The 25267-nt window shown below is 63.3% G+C and overlaps 2 protein-coding genes across 2 annotated transcripts in view; one reads left to right on the plus strand and one right to left on the minus strand.

The window, feature by feature from the left end:
• The window catches only part of CDK12 (cyclin dependent kinase 12), a 28969-nt gene extending 22704 nt beyond the window's left edge, over window positions 1-6265 (minus strand). The window contains 2 exon segments of the mRNA XM_068167077.1: window positions 1-613; window positions 4717-6265. Coding sequence (XP_068023178.1) covers window positions 1-613; window positions 4717-5768 — 1665 coding nt within the window. The 5' untranslated portion in view covers window positions 5769-6265.
• Window positions 6266-6901: 636 nt separating this feature from the next.
• Window positions 6902-24319, plus strand: MED1 (mediator complex subunit 1). The gene is made up of 17 exons (XM_068167095.1): window positions 6902-7097; window positions 7328-7434; window positions 8199-8277; window positions 8892-8946; window positions 9076-9208; window positions 9840-9868; window positions 10604-10675; window positions 11396-11470; window positions 12193-12266; window positions 12645-12734; window positions 14254-14365; window positions 15236-15360; window positions 16156-16274; window positions 17031-17232; window positions 17848-17943; window positions 18059-18164; window positions 18936-24319. Exons 1-17 carry the CDS (start codon window positions 7070-7072, stop codon window positions 22168-22170), a joined length of 4737 nt encoding a protein of 1578 aa, XP_068023196.1. The 5' UTR covers window positions 6902-7069; the 3' UTR covers window positions 22171-24319.
• The last annotated feature ends 948 nt before the right edge of the window (window positions 24320-25267 follow it).

Raw genomic sequence — 25267 nt, forward strand, 5'->3', positions numbered from 1 at the left:
CGGCGGGGTGGGGGGCGGCGGGGTGGCGGCCGGCAGGGGCGGAGGGGGCGACTTGAGCGAGGGGAGGGGAGGGGGAGGCTCCTTCTCCGCCGCCTCGGGCTCCTTCGGGGACAGCAGGTCCTCTGCCCCCGCCGCGGGCTTGGGGTCCTTGGCCGCGGCGTGTTTGGAGTCCCTGGCCGGCGCCGGCAGCTTCCTCTCCGCGTTCTCCTCCGCCTTGGGCTTGGCTGCCTCCGCGGGGCCCTTGGGCTCGGCGCCGGCGAGCGGCGCTGCCGCGGGCTCCGGCTCCGAGGAGGCCTTCTCGCACTTCACGCTCTTGGTGACCTTTTTGGCTTCTGCTGCGGGCTCCTTCAGCTCAGCCAAGCTGTTCTCCTTCCTAGCCAGGAAGAGGGGCGAGCCCTTCGCCTCCTTGCCGTCCACCTTGGCCGCGGCCGCCGCCGCCGCCGCTCGCTCCTTCTTCTTCCTGCTGAGCTCTGCCCCCAGGCTGGAGTTGAGGGGCAGCCGGGTGGGGGAGATGCTGGAATGGCGACTGCGGGAGCCAGACCTCTGCTTCTTGCTGTGAGATGAAGAGTGCCGGGAGTAGGCAGGGCTCCTGCTGCGGGACTTCACCGACTTCCTGCGGGGGGCAAGGGGGAGAGGAGAGGTGAGGAGGGAGCAGGGCGCAGCCCCCAGCCGGCTCAGAGGGTCCAGAAGGGCTGCCAGGAGAGACTGAAGGCCTGACAGCAGAGACCCCTGCAGTGCTTGGGGTTGGGAGGCAGCTCCAAAGCTCAGCCAGTCCAACCCCCCTGGGCCCAACAGGGACATGCTCCACCAGAGCAGGTGGCTCAGAGCCCAGCCCTGAGTGCCTCCAGGGATGGGGCCTCAAGCACCTCCCTGGGCACCCTACAGAGGCTTTCCATGAGGGTGTCCAGCAATAGCACAAGGAGCAGGGACACCTCTCAATCACACTTGGTTGGCTCCAGGCCTCATCCAGCCTGGCCTTGAACACCCCCAGGCAGGAGGCAGCCACAGCCTCCCAAGGCAGCCTGGGCCAGAGCCTCAGCACCTTCCAGCTGAAGAGCTTCTTCCTCAGCTCCACACCATTCCCCCTGGGCCTGGCTCCAGGCACCCTCAGGAAAGTCTCTCTGCAGCCTTCCTGCAGGATCCCTTCAGGTCCTGGCAGGCAGCTCTGAGGTCCTCCTGGAGCCTTCTCCTCTCCAGGCTGAGCAGCCCCAGTCCAACTTTTCTTACCCAGGACTGCTCCAACAGCCTTTGGCCACGGCAAAGATCCAGGTGAGAGTGGCCACAGCTCCAGCAGGCCCCCACAGAGCTGCTATGCTCAGTCCAAGCCACCTTCAGCAAGCTGAAGGTCTTCTCCTAGCCTCAGCTGCAGGGCCAACAGCTGCTCCAAGGCATGGTGGCCCACAGCTGTGCTTTCTCCTCCTGACCTCTCTTCCATCCTGACTTCCAGAGAAGAGGTTCAGAGGCTGCCCTGGGTTGGAAGGGACCCTTCAAAGGTCATCTTGCCCAAGCCAGTTTGAAAGCAAGCTTTGGTGCACAGCCACCTGAAACCCAGAGCTGCTGTGTGGGCTCCCAGCAGCTCCTTGGTTCCCAACAGTGGATTTGGGACTTGGGGATTGAAGAAAACACAGAAAGCACTAAAAAAAAAACAACCCAAAACCCCAACCCTCCAAGGCTGTCTTGGCAGAGAGTGGAAATAATTCAGTGTCCCAGAAATGCCTCTGCTACCTCCTCTGAAGGATCTGAGCCACAGTCAGATGTCTGCTGCCTAAGCAAGTGTGCCAGTTGAAGACAGTTGCTGTCCCAAAGCACTCCTGCTCCTCTGCAGGAGCTGAGAGGAGATCACAGAGAACACCTCCCAGCCACCCTGGGGCAGAGGCAGCTGCCCCCACTTACACCCTTGCCTGCAGGCCAACCTTCAGAGAGGCTGCAGGGAAGACACAGCTGATCTGCTCCTGCAGGTGAGCTCCTGCAGGGCCAGCAGCAGCACAGCCCCACCCTGGGCTCTTGGAGCAGGTGTTTGACCAGGAGCTTACACAGAGCTGCCTCAGAGAATGGTTGGGGTTGGAAGGGGCCTCCAAAGGCCCAGTCCAAGCCCCCTGCAGTCAGCAGGGACATCCCCAACTAGAGCAGGCTGCTCAGAGCCTTGTCCAGCCTGACTAGGAGCCTCAACTCCTTCCCTGGGCAACCTGTTGCAGTGTTGCAGCTCCCTCATGGTGCAGAACTTGCTCCTCACATCCACCTAAGCCTCCTCTTCTCTCATTCCAAACCACTGCCTCTCACCCTGTCACTGCAGGCCTTGGGGAGCAGTCCCTCTGCAGCCTTCCTGCAGCCCCCTTCAGGTACTGGAAGGCTGCTCCAAGGTCTCCCTGAAGCCTTCCTCTTCTCCAGGCTGAGCAACCCCAGCTCCCTCAGCCTCAGCACCATCCAGGGGAGCAAACCCAACCATGAATTGCAGCTTGCAATGGATGAAGAATATCAACCCCCCTCTGCTCCTTCACCAGGATCACTCCAGGGGGATGGTTTCTGGAATCCATGGGCTCTGCTCTGAAGGATTAGATCAGAGAGGAGAGGAGCTGGGGATCAACTGAAGCCAGAGACTCAGAGCATTCAGGACAAGCTGAGTGTAAACAGTAGGTAACCTTTGGAATCTTTTGGTTTGGGGTCCAGGGTTTGGCAGCCCTTCACTTCAGGCAGGTTCCAGAGAGGCAGCACCAAGTGCTTCCAAGTTGGTTCCCACAGCTGAGCTGAGGGAAAGAGAACTGTTTGACTTCCTCAGGTCAGAGGCAAGGAGCAGGTGACAGAGAGAGTAACTTCAGGGTGAGGCATGGAGCAGCCTGGGAGCAAAACTCAGCTCAGGTTGCAGTCAAGACATGGAACAACCTGGGGGGGAGGGGATGGGGGGAAACTCAGCCCTTTGTGGACTCATTTTCAGCCTGCTTAGGGCTGAGCATGGACTTCACCAAGAGCCACAACCCACAGTGATGCCATGAAGTCAGCACAGCTTCCTACCACTGCACTCTTCCCCTTCCAAAAGGCTCAGCAGTAAGTGACATGAAGAGCAGTGCCAGCAGGGCAGGGAGGGGTGAGAGGAGAGCAGAAACATTCAGACTGGAAGGAGCTGGGTTGAGAGTGGACATGAGGAAGAAATCCTTCCCCATGAAGGTGCTGAGCCCCTGGCACAGGCTGCCCAGAGGAGCTGTGGAGGCTCCAAGTCTGGAAGAGTTGAAAGCCAGGGGCAGAGGGATGAGGCCCTGAGCAGCCTGGGCTGGTGGGAGGGGTCCCTGCCCTTTGGACCTGACTGAGCTTGAAGGTCCCTTCCAGCCTCAGCCATTCCATGGTTCTGTGACTACCCCTCAGAAGCACCCAGAGAAAGAGCAGAGGAGGGAGAACCAGAAGGAGAATGGCAGCAGAGTAGAGGTTGTCCCTGAGAGCTTCCAGGGGGCTAACCCCAACACAGCCAGGACAAAGGCACAGCTTCAAACCCACCAGGGGAAGACTACTCCTGGCTGAAGGGAATGGCTGTGCCAACAAAGGCCAAATACCACAAGCCCCCACCCTGAGGTCTTTGGGAGCTGCTGACCACATCAACAAGCTCTAGAGGCAGCAGCAGCTCCTGTTAGGGCCAGAGGATGCAGCAGAGCTCCCCCCAGCACAGGGCACTGCTCCAGAGAGTACAGTTCCAGGTCACATCTTAATTGCCATGGAGCTCCAAGCAAAGCTCCCCAGCACCCATGGTGACAACTGGAAACTCCCTGAGCAAAGGAGAATCAGCACTGAGCTGGGCAGTAGCCTGCAGGTAACAGGATGGTTGATGAAGCCCTGAAACAAAACCCTTCAGGTTGAGTTCCCTTCTGGAGCAAAGTGACCAACTCAAAGATAAAGCAAGAAACCCAAATCAGAGCTGAGCCAGAGCCCAGCTGCTCCCTGCCTGCCCTTCCAGGATGCCCCAGTTCCAGACTGGGAGCAAGGAACTCTTGGGCTGTGGGAGGAAAGTTGAGGTTAAAGAGATGGAGTTCAGAGATGTTTCTAATTCAAGGGGGAAAGGGAAGTCAAGCTCAGAAAGAGCAAAATCTACTCAAACCAAACCTCCCTTCTGCAAAGGGGGGATGCAGGTTCCACACCTTGGAGCCTCCAGGCTTCCAGAAGTAAGTGAAAACATCCTCCCTGCCTGAACTCCTCCCCAGGGAAGCACTTCAGGTCCTGTATCAGGAGCTGAATGGCTTCGTCTCCCTTCAGAGCACAAGCCTCCCGAGGAGCCTGGGCCCTTCTGCAGGGGCCACCTCCTGAGGGGGTGTAATTTAATCCCAGGAGCTCGGGCCAGCCCTGGGCCTCTCTGCCCAGAGCCAACATGGAGGCTGCCGCCAGCCAGCCAGCCAGGGAGGTGTCTGCCAGAGTGTGAACACCTCCTGAACCCAGCCACAGCACCACCCCACAGCCACACCGGGCAGCCGGCTCCCTGAGCCCCACCGAGAGTCACAGAACGGCCTGGAAGGGACCTTCAAAACCACCCAGCCCCCACCCCCCTACCACGGGCAAGGAGCCCTCCCCACCCAGCCCAGGCTGCCCAAAGCCTCCCAACACCCCCAGGGGGGAAAGCATCCACAACCTGCCCGGGTGAACCGCTGCAGCTGGGGAAGGAGGTTAACCCCCGGCGGGCCCAAAGCCGCCCCAAAAGCAGCTGCCCAGGCCCCGAGGGCAGGCGCGGAGAGCACTCACCTGGCGATGGGGCTGCGGCTGACCGAGCGCTTGGCGGCGAAGGGGCTGCTGGAGCGCCGGCGGCTGTAGGGGCTGGGGGAGCGGCCGCTGTAGGAGCCGCTGCCCCGCTCGTAGCTGGAGGAACGCCGCCGGCTGTAGGGGCTGATGGACCTCTGGCGCCGGCTGTAGGGGCTGGGGGAGCGAGCGTTGGACTGGTAGGCCACGGGCTCCTTGTAGGGAGGGCTGATGGAGGGGCGGCGTGAGGAGCCGCCGGGGCTCTTGCGGTAGGGATCGTAGTTGCTGGAGGTGTGGGAGCGGGGAGGGCTGAGGTCGTACTCCTGGATGTAGGATGCTCCGGAGGGGCTGTCGTCCAGTTTGGGGCTGTCGGACCATTTCCTGTGCGGGCTCCTGGATTTCCTCTTGGGGCTGTCGACGGTTTTGTAACTTTTGGGGGCCTCCCTCTTGCGATGGCTTTTGCTGCGCTCTTTGTGGCTGGATTTGAGCTCCCGATCCTTCCGGGACTTCTCCTTGTGCGCCTTGGCCGAGCGGGACTCCTTGTTGCCGCTCTTGGAGGAGGACAGCGACTTGGGGTGCTCCTCGCTCTCAAGCAGCCTCTTGGAGGACCCCGAGACTCTGTCCTTGGTGGACCCGGACCTGCTGGATGCCTCCAGGCTCTTCTCCAGCTTCCTCTCTTTCTCCGCCTGCTTGCTCTTCATCAGCTCCCGGACGCGCTTGTGCTGGTGGTGCCGATGCTTCTGCAGCCTCTCGCTCCTCTCCTTCCTCTCCTCGTTCTCCCTCCTGTCCAGTTTGAGGGCCACGTCGTCCGAGAAGGTGTCCGAATCCGAACTGATGTCATCGTACTCCACCAGGGGCTTGATCATCGCGCCCAAGGGTGCCGCCGTCTCCTGGGCGGCCAGCGGCGACTCCTTGGAGTGCCTGGACTTGTGCCTCTTGTGCCTGGAGGCCAGCCGGTGCCGCTCCTTGCTGTTGGAACTCCCGCTGCCAGGCCCGTGCTGCGAGGACCCCCCGCCGCCCCCATCCTTCTTGCCCCCATGTCTGTCCGGATTTGGCATTCCTCCTCCACTGTGCTCGGGAGAGGGGAGGGGGGGCAAGCCTCCAAGACCCCCAAACTTCAGGCTCCCTCAGCGCCCCGCTCCTCGCACCATTCACCCCGGCCTCGGCCCTCCCTGCCGCCAACACCCCCTCCTACATGGGGAGCGGGGCAGGGAGCGCGGCCCCGCCAGGCCCCGCAGGAGGCGGAAGGCGGGGAGGGGGGAGGGCAGGTTACGGGAAAGGGCCCCGGCCTCACCGCCTCATCCGAGGGGCCCAGGCCCGGAGGGCAGCGCGGCGGCGGGGGCGCCCCGGGAAGGCGGGGCCTGGGCCCGCGATCCCTCCCCGCTCCCTCAGCACCGGCCGCCCCGGGCTCCCTTCAACCGGAAGGCCCACAGGGCTCGGCCGCCGCCCGCTTCCCTTGCCCGGCCCGGTACGGCCTGGCCTGGCCCGGCCCGCCGCGCCCCGCCGCCGCCCCCCGCTCACTTCCCAAAGCGAAACGGCTCCGCGTCCAAGGGGGAGGGGGGGGGACCCGCCAACTCTCGCGAGAGGCGGCCGGTTCCCGCGAGAACGCCGCCGCCCTCCGCCCCGCCGGCTGCCCTTGATCCCGCGAGACTTGGCGGAGAAGAGGAGAAGGGGGCGCAGCGCTGCCTCCTCTCGCGAGAGCTGCGCCGTCGCCGTGCGCGGGCCGATGACGCGCTCGTCCGGCTGCCAACTTTATTGGGGTGCCGAGCGGGGACGCGGCGCCCGCCGCCCGCCCTTCAACAAAGCTTCAACGGAGGCGATGGCGACCCCTCAGAGCTGCGGAGGCCGGTCCCGCCTCAGTGCTCTGCCGCTCCCAGCCTCTCCCCGGCTGTTAGCGGGCCGCTGCTTGGCGCTGGGGCCGAGCGCGCCCGGTAACAGGCGGTGGAGCTGCGAGAGCTTCCGCGCACCGCGCTTGAAGGAGGCTGAGTCGCGGGTGGGGGAGGAGGGGGGGGGGGAGGGAGGAGTCTGGCGGCCGCACGCTCCTCCCAGCCCGCCCACGCGCGCGCGCGCGCGCCCTCCCCGCCTCTCGCGAGGTTTGGCGGCCCTCGGGGCCCTTCGCGGCGCTTCGCCGCTCTCTCGCGGGATTTGGCCCGCTCTCGCGGGATTTGGCCCGCTCTCGCGAGAGGTCGGGAGCGCAGCCGCGGCCGGAGGGAGGATGGCGGCGGCCGCCGCCTCCGTGTGAGGCCGGCGCGGAGCGGCCCGGCCCGCGGCTCGGCTCGGCTCCCCTCCCGATCCGCTCCCGGCACGACGTGACGGCGACGCTGCGGCCCGCCGAGGGCCGCCCCGCCCCGCCCGCGGCATGAAGGCGCTCCCGGGCAGCGCCGAGGGTGAGTGGCCGGTGGGAAGGGGATTCCCGCCGGGCCGCTGAGGGGACGGGCGGCCCCGGCGCCCCGGCGCGGGCGAGGGCTGACAGGGCTAAGGCAGTGATCAATAAGCTTTCCGTTGGCATCGTGCCTAGCTGAGGGCGGAAAGTGCTTCCCTTAACGGCTGCCAAGCCGTGTCGGCGGTAGCGCTTCAGCCCTTGCCTCATCCTCCCTTTGGCTTCTCTGCCTCGCAGAAACCGAGAGGCTGAATAAGATGAGCACCCTCCTGGAGAGGCTTCATGCAAAGTACAACCAGAACAGGCCTTGGACAGAAACCATGAAGTTAGTCCGGCAAGTGATGGTGAGGATCGCTGGGGCCTCGGCAGGAGGCTTTCTGCAGCAGTCGTTGCCTTGTGGCTTTGTTCCATCTCCTCCCAAGTGCTTTAGGTTCTGCCCAAGCCTTGGCTTCCTGCTGGGCTGGGGAGGTGCCAGTGCAGACACCCCACGGGCTGCAGCCTGCCCTTCCCTTTCTGCTTGAGCTGCCTTTACCTTCTTTAATTACAGCCTCCCCCTCTGTCACTTAATTAACACGGGGGCTGCTGGCAGCTCAGCACAAAGGGGAAGGAGCAGACTTGGGGTTTCAGCCCAAACCTTTCTGCCACTTTGCTGTTTCAGCCTGCTTGCTGGGTCTCCAAACTCTCTCTTGGTTTAGTCCAGCGTGGGGTTTGAAGCAGGGGTCTCTGGGTAGGGGGGAGGATGGAGCAGGAGGCAGGGGAGAGCGACATCAAAGGCTCCTTGCTTGTGTTGTGGTGTTAGAAGTTTGCCTGCCTGGTTGTTTCTCTGTCAGAGAGTTCTGAGCTCTGCTGCCTGTTGAAAGCTTGCTGCAGTCTGTGCTTCCAGCTGAGCAAGTTGCTCTAAAGAAACTAAATCGATTCCAGGCCTGCCTTTGTCAGCTGCTCTCCTCCAGGAATCCCAAGGCAGGATGGCTTTGGGGGGGGAGGAAATCTTAATCTGTGGTTGATCAGCTAAACAAACCTCCCTTGGCTGCCTCAGAGCTGCAGTCACTCCTCCCCTCTTGCTGAGGGAGGCACCAAAAAGGACCTTTGTGTCTCCTTTCTGACCAAGGAAAAGAGAGTGGTGATGAACTCAGGGGGGCACCAGCACCTGGTGAGCTGCCTGGAGACCCTGCAGAAGGCACTGAAGGGTAGGTACCTGCTCTCTGGGCTGCACACTCTGCTTGCTAGGGAAGTGCAGCACATCAGAAGGTCAGGCAGGGCTGTTGCCACCAGGGCTGCTGGAGGTTTGGGAGGCTCTGCAGAGGGAGCTGGCCAGGCTGGATTGCAGGCCTGAGGTTCACCAAGGCTGAGCACTGGGTCCTGCACCTGGGTCACAACCACCACATAAGGGCTGCAGGCTTGGGGCTGGAAGCTGCCCAGCACAGAAAGCCCTGGGGGTGTTCAAGAGCAGCTGAAGGTGAGCCAGCAGTGCCCAGGTGGCCACAAAGGGCAAGGACTGTGCCCCTGCACTGGGCACTGGTGACGCCACACCTTGGATGTTGGGTTCAGTTTGGGGCCCCTGACTCCCAGAAGGACACTGAGAGGCTACAGAGCTGGGGAAGGGTCTGGAGAGCAGGGCTGGGGGGGAGCAGCTGAGGCAGCTGGGGGTGTTGAGGCTGGAGAAGAGGAGGCTGAGGGGAGACCTCTTTGCTCTCTGCAGCTGCCTGGAAGGGGGTTGGGGTGAGGTGGGGGTTGGGCTCTTTGCTCTGAGGCCTTGGGGGGTTGCTGCACTCAGCTCTGGCTTCCTGCTCTCTCCTCCCAGTGTCCTCCCTGCCTGCCATGACAGACCGCCTGGAGTCCATAGCCAGGCAGAATGGGTAGGTCTCCCCCTCCAGGCCTGGCAGGGCCCTTGCCCCTTTGCCTGTGCCCCAGCACTGCCCTCCCTGCTGGGGGTGCTGGGGTTTGGTGTGCATCCCCTGGCAGCTTTTGTCCTCCTCTGCCTGCAGCCTGGGCTCTCACCTGAGCGCCAACGGCACCGAGTGCTACATCACTTCAGACATGTTCTACGTGGAGGTGCAGCTGGACCCCTCTGGGCTGCTCTGTGATGTCAAAGTGGCTCACCATGGAGAGAACCCCGTGGTATGTATGGGCTGGGGGAGCTGGGGGCAAAGCTCTTGAGGGCTTGGAGCTGCCTCTGGCTTCTACACAGCCTGAAAGGAGCTTGGAGCCCTGTGGGGCTTGGTCTCTCCTGCCAACCAACCAGGGACAGGAGAGGGGAAGTGGCCTCAGCTTGCCCCAGGGCAGGCTTAGGTTGGCCATGAGGAGCAATTTCTTCCCCAAAAGGGCTGCCAAGGCATGGCTCAGGCTGCCCAGGGCAGTGGTGGAGTTTCCATCCCTGGAGGGGCTTCAGAGCTGTGGAGATGTGGTGCTGAGGGCCAGGGACTGGTGGTGCCCTGGGGCAGGGCTGGGGTAAGGGCTGGGCTCAATGATCTTGAAGGTCTCTTCCAGCCAAAGTGATCCTGTGGTGTTGGTTCCCTTTTGGGTGGAAGGAAGGGTTTCTAGGGAGCATTCCCCATGAGCTTGGGTCACATCTGTGCTGCTTGTCATGGTGGGAGGTAAAAGCCTCCCTGGGACAGCCTCTTCCCCAGGGCTGCTCTGTGCTCTGCCTGTGCAGTGCTCAGAGGTTTTGCTGTCCTGATGTGTTTCACAGCTGCTCAGAGCCTGAAGCTGCTGCACTCCACACTGATGGCCTTTGTTCTTTCCTTTGCAGAGCTGTCCAGAGCTGGTGCAGCACCTGAGGTGAGCCTGAGGTGGTTGGGGCATTTTCTGACACTTTCTGCTGGTCTCATAGAACCCCAGAGTGGCTCAGGGGGGAAGAGGGCTCAGAGCTCACCTGCTCCAACCTCCCCACCATGGGCAGGGACAGCTCTCAGCTAGACTCAGCTGCTCAAGGCCTCATCCAGCCTGGCCTTCCACACCCCCAGCTCTGAGGTCCCCCTGGAGTCTTCCCCAGGCTGCACAGCCCCAGCTCCCTCAGCCTGTGCTCACAGCAGAGCTGCTGCAGCCCTTGGAGCATCTTTGTGGCCTCCTCTGGGCTCTCTCCAGCAGCTCTGAGTCCTCTTCCTGCTGGGGACAGCAGAGCTGGAGGCAGGACTGGAGGTGAGGTCTGAGCAGGGCAGAGCCCAGGGGCAGGATCCCCTCTGCTGCCCTCTGCCCACCCTGCTCTGGCTGCAGCCCAGCACCCAGCTGCCTGAGGGCTGCAGGAGGCACTGCTGGCTCCTGGGGAGCTGCTCAGCACCCAGCACCCCCAAGGCTCTTTCTCCAGGGCTGCTCTCAACCCACTCTGCCCCCAGCCTGGATTTGTGCCTGGGCTTGGCCCATTGCTTCAGGCTGGCTCATGTGGAGAACATCTCTGTGGGCAAAACCTTTCCTGCTGTGGCTTAATGTCTCTGTTCAGTCTGGCCCTGGAAACCCAAACCTTGACCTGGCAGAGACCTAAATCCCTTTGACTTCTTCTCTCTCTCTTCTTTTCAGGGAGAAAAACTTTGAGGAGTTTTCCAAGCACCTGAGAGGCCTTGTGAACCTTTACAAGCTGCCAGGTGATAAGTAAGTGGAGCCTTGGTTTGTGTGCAGCCACAGGGGCAGAATGAAGCACACCCCCCAAGCTTTGGGTTCTGTGTGTTCAGTCTTCCATCCTCCTCCTCCTCCTGAGTGCCTCAGTGTGGCCTGCAGGGCTTGGCTGTAGAGTGAGGTGGGAATGCAGGGGGAGGAGTTGTCCCTTCTGAGTGCTCCATCTGAGACAAGCACTGCAGCTGGATTTCACTGCACACACCCCCAGCCTGGGAGGGGCTGGAAGGGACCCTCTGGAGGGCACCCAGCCCAAGCCCCCTGCCCAGGCACAGCCACCCAGGGAAGGTCACTCAGGAGCACATCCAGGGGGGGTTGGAAGCTCTCTCCAGCACCTCCCTGGGCAGCCTGCTCCAGGCCTCCAGCAGCCTCCAGCTCAGGAAGTTCCTCCTCATGTTCAGGTGGAGCTTCTCCTGGGCCACTTTGTGCCCACTGCCCCTTGGCCTGGCACTGGGCACCGCTGCCAACAGCCTGGCCCCAGCCTCCTGCCCCCCACCCTTGAGGTATTGATCAGCATTGATCAGCTCCCCCCCAGGCTGCTCTTTAGGCTCAACAGCCTCAACTCTCTCAGCCTCTCCTCCTCTCAGAGCTGTTCCAATGCCCTCAGCATCTCCACAGCCCTTTGCTGTGCCCTCTCCAGCAGGTCCTGGGCCTTCCCATCCCTCTTGCATTCCTTCACTGTGGTTTTTCTTTCCCCAGCAAACTCAAAACCAAGATGTATTTAGCCCTGCAGTCCCTGGAGCTGGACCTCTCCAAGATGGCAGGGATGTATTGGTAAGGGCAGCTCCATGCTTTGGGCTTTCTTGGGGCTTGGTTTGTTCCTGCTGCTGCAGCACCCTGGCTGGTTCTGCTCAGGCTGTGGGGGCCAGGAGGTGTCAGCCCAGCTCCTCTGCAGCCTGCCCTTGGGGCTCACAAGTGCAGGGCTAAGGCTGTGGGAGGCCTCTGCTAGCAGGGGAGTGGAAGGCAATCAGGGAAACAGGGAATGGTTTGGGTGGGAAGGGACCTTGAAAGTTCACCCAGTCCAACCCCCCTGCAGCCAGCAGGGGCAGCCCCAACCACAGCAGGTTGCTCAGAGCCCCAAACAGCCTGAGCTGGGCTGGTGCCAGGCATGGGGCAGTTCCTACCTCTCTGGGCAGCCTGGGCCAGGCTCTCCCCACCCTCAGTGTGAGGAATTTCTTCCTTCTCTCCAGTCTGAATCTCCCTCTCTGAGTTGAAACCATCTCCCCTTGTCCTGGCACAACAGGCTGTGGCTGCCTCCTCCTTGGAGGGGTTCCAGGCCAGGCTGGATAAGGCCTTGAGCAACCTGAGCTGGTTGAGAGGTTCCCTGCCCATGGGGGGGGGGGGTTGGAGCAGATGATCTCTGAGGTCCCTTCCAGCCTGAGCTGTTGTGGGGTTGTTATTTCCATGTGACTGTTGAGCTAAGCTCTGTAACACTTCAACTTTGGCTCCTGGTTTGACTCTGCCTTGCTACAGCCCCCTGGTTGTCTCTCCTGCAGGCAGGCCACCAATGCAAACCCCCTGGACAAGATCCTTCATGGCAGTGTTGGCTACCTGACCCCCAGGAGTGGAGGTATCCTACCTGAAGAGCTCAGACCCCCCTAAAAGACTTCAAATCACTTCCTTCAGGCTCCCCTCCTGTCACAGAGGCAGAGAATGGGCTGGGTTGGAAGGGGCCTTAGAGATCCTCCAGGCCCAGTTAGCTTCCCACTGACCATGGGCAGTGCTCATTGAACAGCAGCTGGGAGGAGCTGGTTGAGGCTTTGGAGGTCCTCCACGGTGCACAAAGCCAACTTTGCTTCTTGGAGCCCCCCTAGGGTGGGTTTGTGGCCTTGGCAGGTGCCCTGGCAGCTCTGTGCTGTGTGCTGCTGCACAGCTTCTGTGCTCCCTGGGGCCTGCCTTCATTCACACCCTCAGGAGGCCTCAGAGGCTTCTCTCTCTCTCCCCCCAGGGCTGCTGATGAACCTCAAGTATTATGTCTCACCCTATGACCTGTTTGAGGATGGCACTGGAGCCCCTGTTGTCCTGCATGAGAACAATGGTAGGCCAGCCTCAGGGGCTGCTGGGGGCACTGCTGCTGGCAGGGGGCAGTCTGCTGGCCCCATGGAATGCAGGAGAGCCACGGGATGGCCTCAGGGAGCCCAGGCCTGAGAGTCCTGGAAGGGCTCAGGTTGGAAGGGACCTTGAGATCCTCTGCTCCATCCACCCCACCACAGGCAGGGACAGCTCTCAGCTACACTCAGCTGCTCAAGGCCTCATCCAAGCTGGCTTTGAACACCCCCAGGCAGGAGGCAGCCACAGCCTCCCTGGGCAGCTTGGGCCACAGCCTGAGCAGCCTCACACTCAACAACTTCTGCCTCAGCTCCAGACCCTTCCCCAGGGGGACAGTGGCCTCCTGGAGCCTGTGCTGGCCCCTCCCGGCAGGGGGCGGTGTCCCTCGGCCCCTCCCGGCGGGGGGCGGTGTCCCTCAGCCCTTCCTGGTGGGGGGCGGTGTCTCTCAGCCCCTCCCAGCCCCTCCCAGCAGGGGTGTGTCCCTTGGCCCCTCCCGGCATGGGGCGGTGTCCCTCGGCCCCTCCCAGCGGGGCGGCATCTCTTGGCCCCTCCCAGCCCCTCCCAGCAGGGGGCGGTGTCCCTCGGCCCCTCCCAGCAGGGGGCGGTGTCCCTCGGCCCCTCCCAGCATGGGGCGGTGTCCCTCGGCCCCTCCCGGCGGGGGGCGGTGTCCCTCGGCCCCTCCCAACTCCTCCCAGTGGGGCGGCGTCCCTCAGTCCCTCCCGGTGAGGGGCGGTGTCCCTTGGCCCCTCCCAGCGGGGCGGTGTCTCTCGGCCCCTCCCGGCATGGGGCAGCGTCTCTCAGCCCCTCAGCGGGGGGCGGTGTCCCTTGGCCCCTCCCAGTGGGGCGGTGTCCCTCGGCCCCTCCCAGCAGGGCACGGTGTCTCTCAGCCCTTCCCGGGGGGGGGCGGTGTCCCTTGGCTCCTCCCGGCGGGGCGGCGTCTCTCGGCCCCTCCCAGCCCCTCCCAGTGGGCAGTGTCCCTCGGCCCCTCCCGGGGGGGCGGTGTCCCTCGGCCCCTCCCAGCCCTTCCCAGCAGGCAGTGTCTCTCGGCCCCTCCCAGCGGGGGGTGGCGTCCCTCGGCCCCTCCCAGCCCCTCCCAGCCCCTCCCAGTGGGCGGTGTCCCTCGGCCCCTCCCAGCCCCTCCCAGGAGGGCGGCGTCTCTCGGCCCCTCCCAGCGGGCAGTGTCCCTCGGCCCCTCCCAGCCCCTCCCAGCCCCTCCCAGTGGGCGGTGTCCCTCGGCCCCTCCCAGCCCCTCCCAGGAGGGCGGCGTCTCTCGGCCCCTCCCAGCGGGCAGTGTCCCTCGGCCCCTCCCGGTGGGGTGGTGTCTCTCGGCCCCTCCCAGCCCCTCCCAGCAGGGCGGTGTCTCTCGGCCCCTCCCAGCGGGCAGTGTCCCTCGGCCCCTCCCAGTGGGCGGTGTCCCTCGGCCCCTCCCAGCCCCTCCCAGCGGGGCGGTGTCCCTCGGCCCCTCCCAGCCCCTCCCAGCGGGCGGTGTCTCTCGGCTGCTCTTGCAGTGCCTCGCTGCCTGGGGATGAACGCGGCAGTGACCGTGGAGGGCACCCTGGCCATGTACAAGCTGCCGATCGCGCCGCTGATCATGGGCTCGCACCCCGTGGACAGCAAAGGGTAAGCCAAGGGCACCTCTGCCAGGCTCTGCTGGCACGGCCTCTGCTGCAGCCGGAGCGGGCAGCTGGCTGCACCCTGGCACAGCTCTGCGTGAGGCACTCAGGGGCTGCCCTGGAGCCGAGAAACAGAGGTTGGCACAGAGCCCTGGAGCTGCTTGGCTTGGGGAAGCCCTCTGAGAGCATCCCTTCAACCACCAGCCCCAGCAGGACGTCAAGCCAGGGCCCCAGGAGGTTTCTGGAGCACCTCCACCACCTCCCTCCTACCAGACCTTGTCCAACCTGGCCCTGAGCACCCCCAGGCAGGAGGCAGCCACAGCCTCCCTGGGCAGCCTGGGCCAGAGCCTCAGCAGCCTCACACTGAGCAACTCCTCAGCTCCACTCTAACCCTGCTCTGCCTCAGCTCCAAACCCTTCCCCCTGAGCCTGCCTCCAGACTCCCCCAGGAGAAGTCTCCCTGCAGCCTTCCTGCAGGATCCCTTCAGCAGCTCTGAGGTCCCCCTGGAGCCTTCTCCCCTGCAGGCTGCACAGCCCCAGCTCCCTCAGGCTCCCAGCAGAGCTGCCCCAGCCCTGGGATCATCTCTGTGGCCTCCTCCTGCTGAGGACACCTGAAAGAGGCAAAACCCTTCTGGGATAACTGCCTGGGAGGGTGGAAAAAGCTCTGAGCAGAGCTCTCTTGCCTCACTCTCAGACAATCCAGGGCCTGGGCTCATCCTTGTGGCCTCCTCTGGGCTCCCTCCAGCAGCTCTGTGTCCTCCTGGGGGACAGCGCAGCTGGGGGCAGGATTGGAGGTGAGGTCTGAGCAGAGCAGAGCCAAGGGGGAAGGGGGCAGTGGGGTGCCCTCATCTGATGCCCTCTCCTCTTCCCCCTTGCAGGACTCCCTCCTTCTCCTCCATCACCAGTGCCAACAGTGTGGACCTCCCAGCCTGCTTCTTCCTCAAGTTCCCTCGGCCCCTCCCGGTGTCTCGAGCCTGCATCCAGAAGCTCCAGGCCTGCACAGGTGGGTCCCAGCCAGACCCTCCCCAGGCTTTGCCCTCAAACTGCTGCTCCTTTGTGACCTGGGATGGAAAAGTCACAGAGCCCCAGCGTGGCAGGGCTTGGAAGGCACCTGCAGAGCTCATCCAGTCCAAGCCCACTGCCAAAGCAGCCTCACCCAGGGCAGGGCAGCCAGGAACACATCCGGGGGGGTTGGAAGCTCTGCACAGAAGGAGGCTCCACAGCCCCCCTGGGCAGCCTGCTCCAGGGCTCTGCCACCCTCACAGTGGAAAAGTTTCTCCTCCTGTTGAAGTGGAACCTCCTGGGTTCCAGCTTGTACCCCCTGTGCCCTGTGCTGTCCCTGGGCACCACCAAGCAGAGCCTGGCCCCTGCCTCCTGACCCCCAGCCCTCAGCACTGATCAGCTTCCCTCTCAGGCTGCTCTTCTCCAGGCTCAGCAGCCCCAGGGCTCTCAGCCTTTCTTCACAGCAGAGCTCTTCCACTCCCTTCATCATCCTCACAGCCTCCCTGGGACCCTCCCCAGCAGTTTTCTGCCTGTCTTGAGCCCAGCAGCCCAAATCTGGACCCAGTGCTCCAGATGTGGCCTCACCAGGGCAGAGTAGAGGGGGAGGAGAACCTCCCTTGCCCTGCTGGCCACACATTCTGGCTGCCCCCCAGGATGTCACTGTCCCTCTTGGCCCCAGGTCCCTGCAGGCCTTGTGCTCTTCCAGTCAAACCTGGGCAAGAGTTCCCTTTCCTGCCCAACATCTCCTCTGCTCATCCCCTCTGCCAGCTGCCATTGTGCCCTCTTCTGCCCTCAGGTATCCCCCTGTTTGACACCCCTCCAACCTTTGTCCCCCTGTATGAGCTGATCACCCAGTTTGAACTCTCCAAGGAGGCTGAGCCTGGCCCTCTGAACCACAACATGCACTTCTATGCAGTGAGTACCTGGGCCCAGCCACTCCTGCCTCAGCTCTCTGGGGGCTCTTCAGCTGCTGCTAGGTCTGTTTGGGGTTTTTCCCCTGGTGCTGTGAGGGGAGAACAACAGCAAAAATGGGTGCAGGATTTATTCCCAGGCTGCCAGCGCAATCAGAATTCAGCTCAGACCTGCCCCTAGTAATTAGCAGCAGTAGGTAATGAAGCACTCCAGTGCTGGGGGATGTGGGGCTGAGCCCCCCCAGGCTCTGGCCCTTCTTTCTCTTCCAGCTGTGGCTGAGTGAATCACTTTGGGGGAAGTCCCAGGTGGGTGCCTGCTCCCCTGGGAGCTGCTGAGGATTTCTCTTGCTGTCAGGAGGGCTGTGAGCTGCCTGGGTGGGGACTGAGCACTGGCGGTCACAGGGGGGGAGGGCTTGGAAGGGACCTCCACAGATCACCCAGGGCAAACCCCCCTGCCAGAGCAGTGTCACCCAGGGCAGGGCACACAGGAGCTCACCCAGGTGGGCTTGGGATGCCTGCAGGGAAGGAGGTTCCACTCTGGGCAGCCTGCTCCGGAGCAGAGGGGGAGGAGAGCCTCTCAAACTGCTGCTGAGGAGCCCAGAGCAGACTGGAAGGGAAGGGCTTTGCTGTCTGTTGTTCTCAGCCAGTGAGGAGGTTTGGCATCACTGGGGCCAGGCAGGGCCTTGCTCTCTGCTTCCCAGCCCTCTGGCACTGCCTTGTCCCTGGCAGGAGCTGGAGTAAAGCAGAAACTCTTTGTCAGGCTCTTCCAGGGCAGCAGCACTGTTACTTTCTCAACAAAGATGCTCCTCTCCCAGATGGAAGAAGCCTTCAGGGGACTCTGCTCAGTAAAATTGCCTTCCAGCACCCTGGGAGGGTTCCTCTCATCCTCAATTTGATCAGGCACCAGGTTGCCTACAACACCCTGATTGGCAGCTGTGTCAAGAGGACTGTGCTGAAGGAAGGTGAGGCCTCCCCAGGGGCTGGGGAAACCCTGGGGGGGGGTTGCCTAAGGGGAGGGAGAGGAAGTGAGGCTGCTTCTCTTCTCTTTTGTGATTATCTCTCTGGAGGGCTGGAGCTGGTGCCTGTGGTTCTGGGGGGGCTGGAGCTGGTGCCTGTGGTTCTGGGGGGCTGGTGCCTGTGGTGCTGGGGGGGCTGGAGCTGGTGCCTGTGGTTCTGTGGGGCTGGTGCCTGTGGTGCTGGGGGGGCTGGAGCTGGTGCTGGGGGGGCTGGAGCTGGTGCCTGTGGTTCGGGGGGGGGCTGGAGCTGGTGCCTGTGGTTCATCTCCTCTGCTCCCCAGTTCCTGGGGGGTGTTCACAGACTCACAGAATGGGTTGGGTTGGAAGGGACCTTCAGAAGCAGGCAGTTCCAACCCCCTGCCACGGGCAGGGACACTTCCTGCCAACCCAGGCTGCTCAAGGCCATACCCAGCCTGGCTTGGAACACTTTCAGGCTTGAAGCCTCCCACAGCTTCTCCATTCCAGTGCCTACCCCAGGGGGAAAGAATTGTTTCCTAATGTCTGATTCAGACCCAGCTCCTGCCAGTCTGCAGCCACCTCCCCTGGTTCTCTGCCTTGCAGATTCTCCTGGCATCCTGCAGTTTGAGGTTTGTCCTCTCTCTGACTCCTGTTTCAGTGTCTCCTTCCAGCACCCTGTGAACGACTCCCTGGTCTGTGGTAGGTGGCCTCAGCAGGGGCAGGGGCAGGAGCATGCTGTGGGGGAAGGGTGGGCAGGGTTCCCTTCCACTGCAAGCTGCATTTTGATCTCTTCCCAACCCCTTCTGGCCTGCAGTGGTGATGGATGTGCAGGACTCCACCCATGTGAACTGCAAGCTGTACAAAGGGCTCTCAGATGCTCTGATCTGTACTGATGATTTCATTGCCAAAGTGGTTCAGAGGTAAGCAGGGACCCTCTGTCCCCCCCCCCAGCCCACCCAGCTGAGCTCTGCCTCTCTCCCATTTATCCCAGCAGCTGTGGAGCCTTTCTGTCTGGGGGGGGACAGACTTCTGGGAGTGCTTGATGGGCAGAGAGGAAAGCTTGGAGCCCTGTCAGGGATTCCATTCCAGGCACTGAACTGTGGCTGCTTGGTTTTGAGTGCAAGCCCCAGGTGCTGCCTGCTGATGCCCTCTGCACTTGGTGGCTTTCTGAGTCCTGAGCTCCCTGAAGTTTGTCCCCTGGGCTCCTTCAGCCCAGTCCCTCTCCATTGGCAGGGACACCTCCCACCCGCCCAGGCTCCTCCAGGCCTCATCCAGCCTGGCCTTGAACACCCCCAGTGGGGAGGAATCCACAGCCTCCCTGGGCAGCCTGGGCCAGAGTCTCACCACCCTGCAGACTGCTCCACTCTAACCCTGCTCTGCCTCAGCTCCAAACCCTTCCCCCTGGGGCTGTCTCAGACCCCCCTCAGGAGAAGTCTCTCTGCAGCCTTCCTGCAGGATCCCTTCAGCAGCTCTGAGCTCCCCCTGGAGCCTTCTCCCCTGCAGGCTGCACAGCCCCAGCTCCCTCAGGCTCCCAGCAGAGCTGCCCCAGCCCTGGACTCATCTCTGTTGGCCTCTCTCCAGTATCTCTGTGTCCTCCTCCTGCTGCTGGGGTGAGCAGAGGTGGAGGCAGGGCCTGGGCAGAGCCCCGGGGCAGGCTCCCCGCCGCTGCCCTGCTGCCTGCTCTCTTGCAGGTGCATGTCCATCCCCGTCACCATGCGGGCGATCCGGAGGAAGGCAGAGACCATCCAGGCAGACACCCCAGCCCTGTCCCTCATTGCAGAGACAGTGGAGGACATGGTGAAGAAGAACCTGCCCCCAGCCAGCAGCCCCGGCTACGGCATGGCCACGGGCGGCAACCCCCTGAGCGGCACCGCCACCCCCACCGGCGGCTTCCCGGGGGGGCCCATCACCACCCTCTTCAACATGAGCATGAGCATGAAGGAGAGGCACGACTCGGTGGGCCACGGGGAGGACTTCAGCAAGGTCTCCCAGAACCCCATCCTCACCAGCCTGCTGCAGATCACCGGCAACGTGGGCTCGGCCCTGGGCTCCAGCCCCACCCCGCCTCACCACACCCCCCCGCCCGCCTCCTCGCCAGCCAGCAACACCAAGAACCACCCCATGCTGATGAACCTGCTGAAGGAGAACCCCCCGCAGGACTTCTCCACCCTCTACGGCAGCAGCCCCCTGGAGAGGCAGAACTCCTCCTCTGGCTCCCCCCGGATGGAGGTGGGGCCGGGGGGCAGCAAGCAGAAGAAAAAAAAGTCGCGGCTGCCGGCGGAGAAGCCGAAGGCCCAGACCGAGGATGACTTCCAGAGGGAGCTCTTCTCCATGGACGTCGACTCCCAGAACCCCATCTTCGACGTCAACATGGCGGCCGACGGCCTGGACACCCCCCACATCACCCCGGCCCCCAGCCAGTGCGGCACCCCCCCCGCCGCCTACCCCCCGCCCGTGCCCCACCCCCAGCCCGGCATCCAGCGCGTGGTTCGGCTCTCCAGCTCCGACAGCATCGGGGCCGACGTCACCGACATCCTCTCCGACATCGCCGAGGAGGCCTCCAAGCTGCCCGGCGCCGAGGACTGCCCTGCCATGGGCACGCCGGTCAGGGACTCCTCCAGCTCGGGCCACTCCCAGAGCGCCCTCTTCGACCCCGACGTCTTCCAGCCCGGCGCCGCCGAGAACCCTTACACCGACCCCGCCGACCTGATCGCCGACGCCGCCGGCAGCCCCGCCAGCGACTCCTCCAACCACTTCTTCCCCGACGGGGTCGACTTCAACCCCGACCTGCTCAACAGCCAGAGCCAGAGCGGCTTCGGGGAGGAGTACTTCGACGAGAGCAGCCAGAGCAGGGACGCCGACGACTTCAAAGGCTACGCCTCCCAGGCCCTGACCAGCCTGGGGGTGCAGGTGCTGGGGGCCGAGGGCGGGGAGGGCAAGTTCAAGGGCGGCGCCCAGCCCGACACGGTCGACTTCAGCATCATCGCGGCCGCCAGCAAGGCCCTGGGGCCCTCGGACATCATGGAGCACCACGGCGGGGCTCAGAGCCCCCTGCTGGCCACGGGGGACCTGGGGAAGGAGAAGGCTCAGAAGAGGGTGAAGGAAGGGAACGGCGCCGGGGGCGGCGCGGCGGGGCCCGGCGTGGAGGGGAAGCCAGGCAAGCGCAGCAGGACCCCCTCCAGCGACGGGAAGAGCAAAGAGAAGCTTCCCAAGAGGAAGAAGCAGGAGACAGATGGGAAGTCCCCATCCCACAGCTCTTCGAACAGGCCCTTCACCCCCCCGGCCAGCACCGGCGGCTCCAAGTCGCCCGGGAGCTCGGGCAGGTCCCAGACCCCGCCCGGGGTAGCCACCCCTCCCATCCCCAAAATCACCATCCAGATCCCCAAGGGCACAGTGACCGTTGGCAAGCCCTCCTCTCACGGCCAGTACAGCAGCAGCGGCTCTGTCACCTCCTCCAGCAGCAAAAGCCATCACAGCCACTCTTCCTCCTCCTCCTCCTCTTCCTCCTCCTCGGCCTCGGGCAAAATGAAAAGCAGCAAGTCGGAAGGGTCCTCGGGCTCCAAGATGAGCAGCAGCCTCTACTCCAGCCAGGGTGGCTCAGGCTCAGGGCAGTCCAAGGGCTCAGCACAGTCGGTGGGGAAGCCTGGCTCCTCCCCCATCACCAAGCACGGCCTCAGCAGCGGCTCCGGCAGCGCCAAGATGAAGCCCCAAGGGAAGCCCTCGTCGCTGATGAACCCTTCCATGAGCAAGCCAAACATCTCTCCCTCTCATTCCAGACCCTCAGGGGGTTCTGACAAGCTTGCCTCCCCCCTGAAGCCTGTCCCAGGTACCCCTCCATCGTCCAAAGCAAAGTCCCCCATCAGCTCGGGCTCCGGAGGCTCCCACATGTCCGGCGCCGGCTCGAGCTCCGGCATGAAATCCTCTTCGGGCATGGGCTCCTCCGGCTCCATGTCGCAGAAGCCACCTCCTTCGTCCAGCTCCTCCACAGCATCTTCAGCTTCTTTTTCATCCAGTGGCTCTTCCATGTCCTCCTCCCAAAACCAGCACGGGAGCTCCAAAGGCAAGTCCCCGAGCCGGAACAAGAAGCCGTCGCTGACGGCGGTCATCGACAAGCTGAAGCACGGCGTCGTCACCAGCGGGCCCGGCGGGGAGGACCCCATGGAGGGCCAGATGGGGCCGAGCTCCAACTCCTCAGGCCATGCCATGTCCTCCAAGCACAACATGTCTGGAGGGGAGTTCCAGGGCAAGCGTGAGAAGAGCGAGAAGGAGAAGTCGAAGGTCTCGGTCTCGGGGGGCTCTGGGGACTCCTGCAAGAAGGCCTCGGACTCCAAGAGCGTCGGCAGCACCGGGGTGGCCAAAATCATCATCAGCAAGCACGACGGCGGCTCCCCCAGCATCAAAGCCAAGGTGACCTTGCAGAAGCCTGGGGAGGGGGGTGGGGACGGCCTGAGGCCTCAGATGGCTTCCTCCAAGAGCTACGGATCGCCCCTGATCAGCGGCTCCACCCCGAAGCACGAGCGCTGCTCCCCCAGCCACAGCAAGTCCCCGGCCTACACCCCGCAGAACGTCGACAGCGAGAGCGAGTCAGGCTCCTCCATCGCAGAGAAGTCCTACCAGAACAGCCCCAGCTCCGACGATGGCCTCAGGCCCCTGCCTGAGTACAGCTCTGAGAAGCACAAGAAACACAAAAAGGAGAAGAAGAAAGTCAAGGACAAAGAGCGGGAGCGGGAGAAGGACAGGGACAAGAAGAAGTCTCACGGCCTGAAGCCCGAGAGCTGGTCCAAGTCCCCCATCTCTGCTGAGCAGCCTCTCTCCATCAGCAGCAGCACCATGCTGGCAGCAGAGAGGCCTTCCAGGGCCAGCCCTGAGTTCCTCATCGGGGAGGAAGATGATGACCTGATGGACGTTGCCCTGATTGGCAACTAAGGGCTTCGGTGTGTCAGGACGAGCTGGGTGCTGGAGCTGGTGGCTCCTGGGGGGGTGGGAAGGGAGGAACCACTCATCCTTCCCCCTGCCAGGGCTTCTGCAAGGGAGGTGTTGGGAGAGGAGGAGGAGGAAACAGACAGACAGACAGAAGTATTTCCAAGGTTCTCCAAAGGCCAAGCAGAAGAGGGGGAGGTGCCAGCAGCCCCCTGGGCACGCCTGGGTCCTGCCTGAGGCCTTCAGCCCCTTGCCCATCCTTCACTCACAAGTATTAGTGGGGTTGGGGGGAGCCCAGTGCAGAGTGTGTGTGTGTGTGTGTGTGTGTGTGGAGGGTGAGCCCCCAGACTGGTGAGAGTAATCCCCCAGCCTGGTGGGATCAGCCCCCCCAAACTGGTGAGAGCAACCCCCCAGACTGGTGGGGTCAGCCCCCCACCCCAGACTGGTGCAAAGAGCAGCACAGGCTGGGCTGGGTGAGCCCAAAGTCCTCAGCTCCCCTTCCCAGTGGGAATCAGCTGAGGATATTTTAAGCTAAATTATTGCAGGCTGTGTTTCAGGCTTGGTTTTAATCCCTTTTGGGGAGGAGGAGTGGAAGAAACCAAAAGCAATCCCCATTTTTCCCCCTGCGTTGCTGTGGTGTTTGCTGCTCCAATGCCCTGCTGGCTGCTTCAGGGCTCTCTGCCCCATGGCTGCCCCCTTGGGCTCCTCCCTGTGCCTGCCCAGGCTCTGTGTGAATTGTGCAGAGCTCAGGGAGGCTTGGGAATTTGGGAGCAGCTCATGGATGTGGGTCTAGCCCTTGGGTTTGAGCAGGATCCATGGATCTGGGTGGAACTGCTGGATTGGAGCAGGATCCATGGGCCTGGGCCTAGCCCATGGCTCTCAGCAGGATCCATGGGTTTGGGTCTAGCCCATGGCTCTCAGCAGGATCCATGGGCCTGGGTCTACCCCATGGCTCTCAGCAAGATCCATGGGTTTGGGCCTAGCCCATGGCTCTCAGCAGGATCCATGGGCCTGGGCCTAGCCCATGGCTCTGAGCAGGATCCATGGGCCTGGGTCTACCCCATGGCTCTCAGCAAGATCCATGGGTTTGGGCCTAGCCCATGGCTCTCGGCAGGATCCATGGGCCTGGGCCTAGCCCATGGCTCTGAGCAGGATCCATGGACCTGGGTCTACCCCATGGCTCTCAGCAAGATCCATGGGTTTGGGCCTAGCCCATGGCTCTCAGCAGGATCCATGGGTTTGGGCCTAGCCCATGGCTCTGAGCAGGATCCATGGATTTGTGTTGAGCCTGTAGGTTTGAGCAAAGCCCCTGGATCTGTTCAGGGCTGGGTGAAGGCATCCACAGCCTTCCAAAGAAGCTCTTCTGGAGTCAGAGCAGGGCTGGAAGTTTCCTGGGCTGGGTGTTAAGCACTCCTGTGTTCCTGGGGTGAAACATGGGGGGCAAGGGGAAGGCAATGCTGCTCAGCTCAGCATTCCCCCCAGCATGGGGGTGAAAGGGAAGAGCCTCACCTTGCCTTTCTGCTCCCCCAAATCCAAAGCTCAGCTTCCCAACTTCCTCCTGGGAGAGGTGGCTGAGAGGGTGGGAGCTGAAGCCCCAGCCTGAAGCTTTTCAGCCTGTTGTGGGAGGTTGTGAGATGGAAATCATGTGAGAATAGGGAGAGCAGAGGTGGGCAGCAGCTGCAGGATGCAGCTCTCACTGTGCTGGGGGCTGCCACCTGCTCCTGCACTGCCAGGGTGACCTGGGAGTGCTGCAGGCTGGCACAAAATGGGTCCTTACTTACAGCCTTTGGGTGTATTCTCGGGTTTTATTTCCCTCCCCTCCCTTCTCTCAGTGTTGAAGGGGAAGGGAAAGAGGAACAGAGGTGGAACAGAGGAGAAAAGCCAAACCCTGGTGGTCTCTGTCCAGGGAGAGGAAAGCAAAATGCTTCTTTCCTGGGTGCTGGTGATGGTGATGATGAGGAGGATGTAAATAGCCGCCAGAATTGGCTTTATTTTGTACAGCTCTCCCCGTAACCCCCACCCCCCAGCCTCCTTCCCCCTCCCCCCTGCCAAATTGCATCACTCCCGGGGCCCCAGCCGGGGCTGGCAGTATTTTGGGGGGGGCTTGAAGGAGGCGGGGAGGGCATTTTCCTGCCAATAAATCTTCTTTGGTACAAAGAAAGCCTGGAGTCTGCGGCGGGGGGCAGCGCTCGGGGGCCCGGGGGGCAGCGCTCGGGGGCCCGGGGGGCAGCGCTCGGGGCCAGGCGGGCAGCGCTCGGCGGCGCGGATCTGCCGCCACGCTCGATTTTCCCGCGGGAATGACGGCATCGTGACGTCACGCCAACAGAGCCCGTGATTGGCTGAGCTCCGCCGCCTCCTCCCGAGAGGGGCGGGGAAAGCTCGGGCCTGGGCTCGCTGCTATCAACGGGAGGAGCCCTCCCGGCTCCCGGATATCCCGGGGGGTAGAGGGGGGGTTGTAGTCCCGCAGCCCCCGGGGAACTGAGGCAGCGAGGTGCTGCTCCCCCCGGTGTCCGGTGAAGGGGAACGGTCCGGGGGGGGCCTGCAGCCCCCGGTGAAAAGGGGGGGCTCTGTAGCCCCCGGTGTTCAAGGAAAGAGTGCAGGGGTTCCTGCAGCCCCCGGTATCCGGTGAAGAGGATGGGGGGGCGGGGATGTCTTGCACCGCTCCAGTGAAGGGGACCGGGATGGGGGGGTGGGGGGGTCCTGCGGAGGCGGGGGGGGGCTAGCACTCCGCGGGTTCTGCGGCAGGGGGAATCGAGTGGGAGGGGTCCCGCACCTCCCGGTCTCCGCTGTAAGGGGACCGGGGCCGAGGGATCCTCCTGTCCAGCCAAAAGCGGCCGCCCCTCAGCAGCCCCCTCCGGGCGCCTCGGGGAGGGGGAGTGAAGGGGGGGAAAGGCGGGAGGAGCCCGGTGGCGGCGGCGGCGGCGGCGGCGACGCGATGGGGACGGCGGCCTGCGGGGTAGGTGCGGGCGGCGGGGACGCGCAAAGCTTCCCGGGGCCTTACCTCTCCCCTTCCTCCTCCTCCTCCTCCTCCCCCCTCCACCCCTTCCTGCTGCGGGCCAACAACCGACACCGCCCCCGGGGGGCTGGTGCCCGCCGCCGCGGC

Source organism: Melanerpes formicivorus, unplaced genomic scaffold, assembly GCF_026170545.1.
Source record: "Melanerpes formicivorus ecotype bairdi unplaced genomic scaffold, bMelFor1.0.p_v2 SCAF_112, whole genome shotgun sequence".
In the NCBI taxonomy this organism is placed as follows: Eukaryota; Metazoa; Chordata; class Aves; order Piciformes; family Picidae; genus Melanerpes; species Melanerpes formicivorus.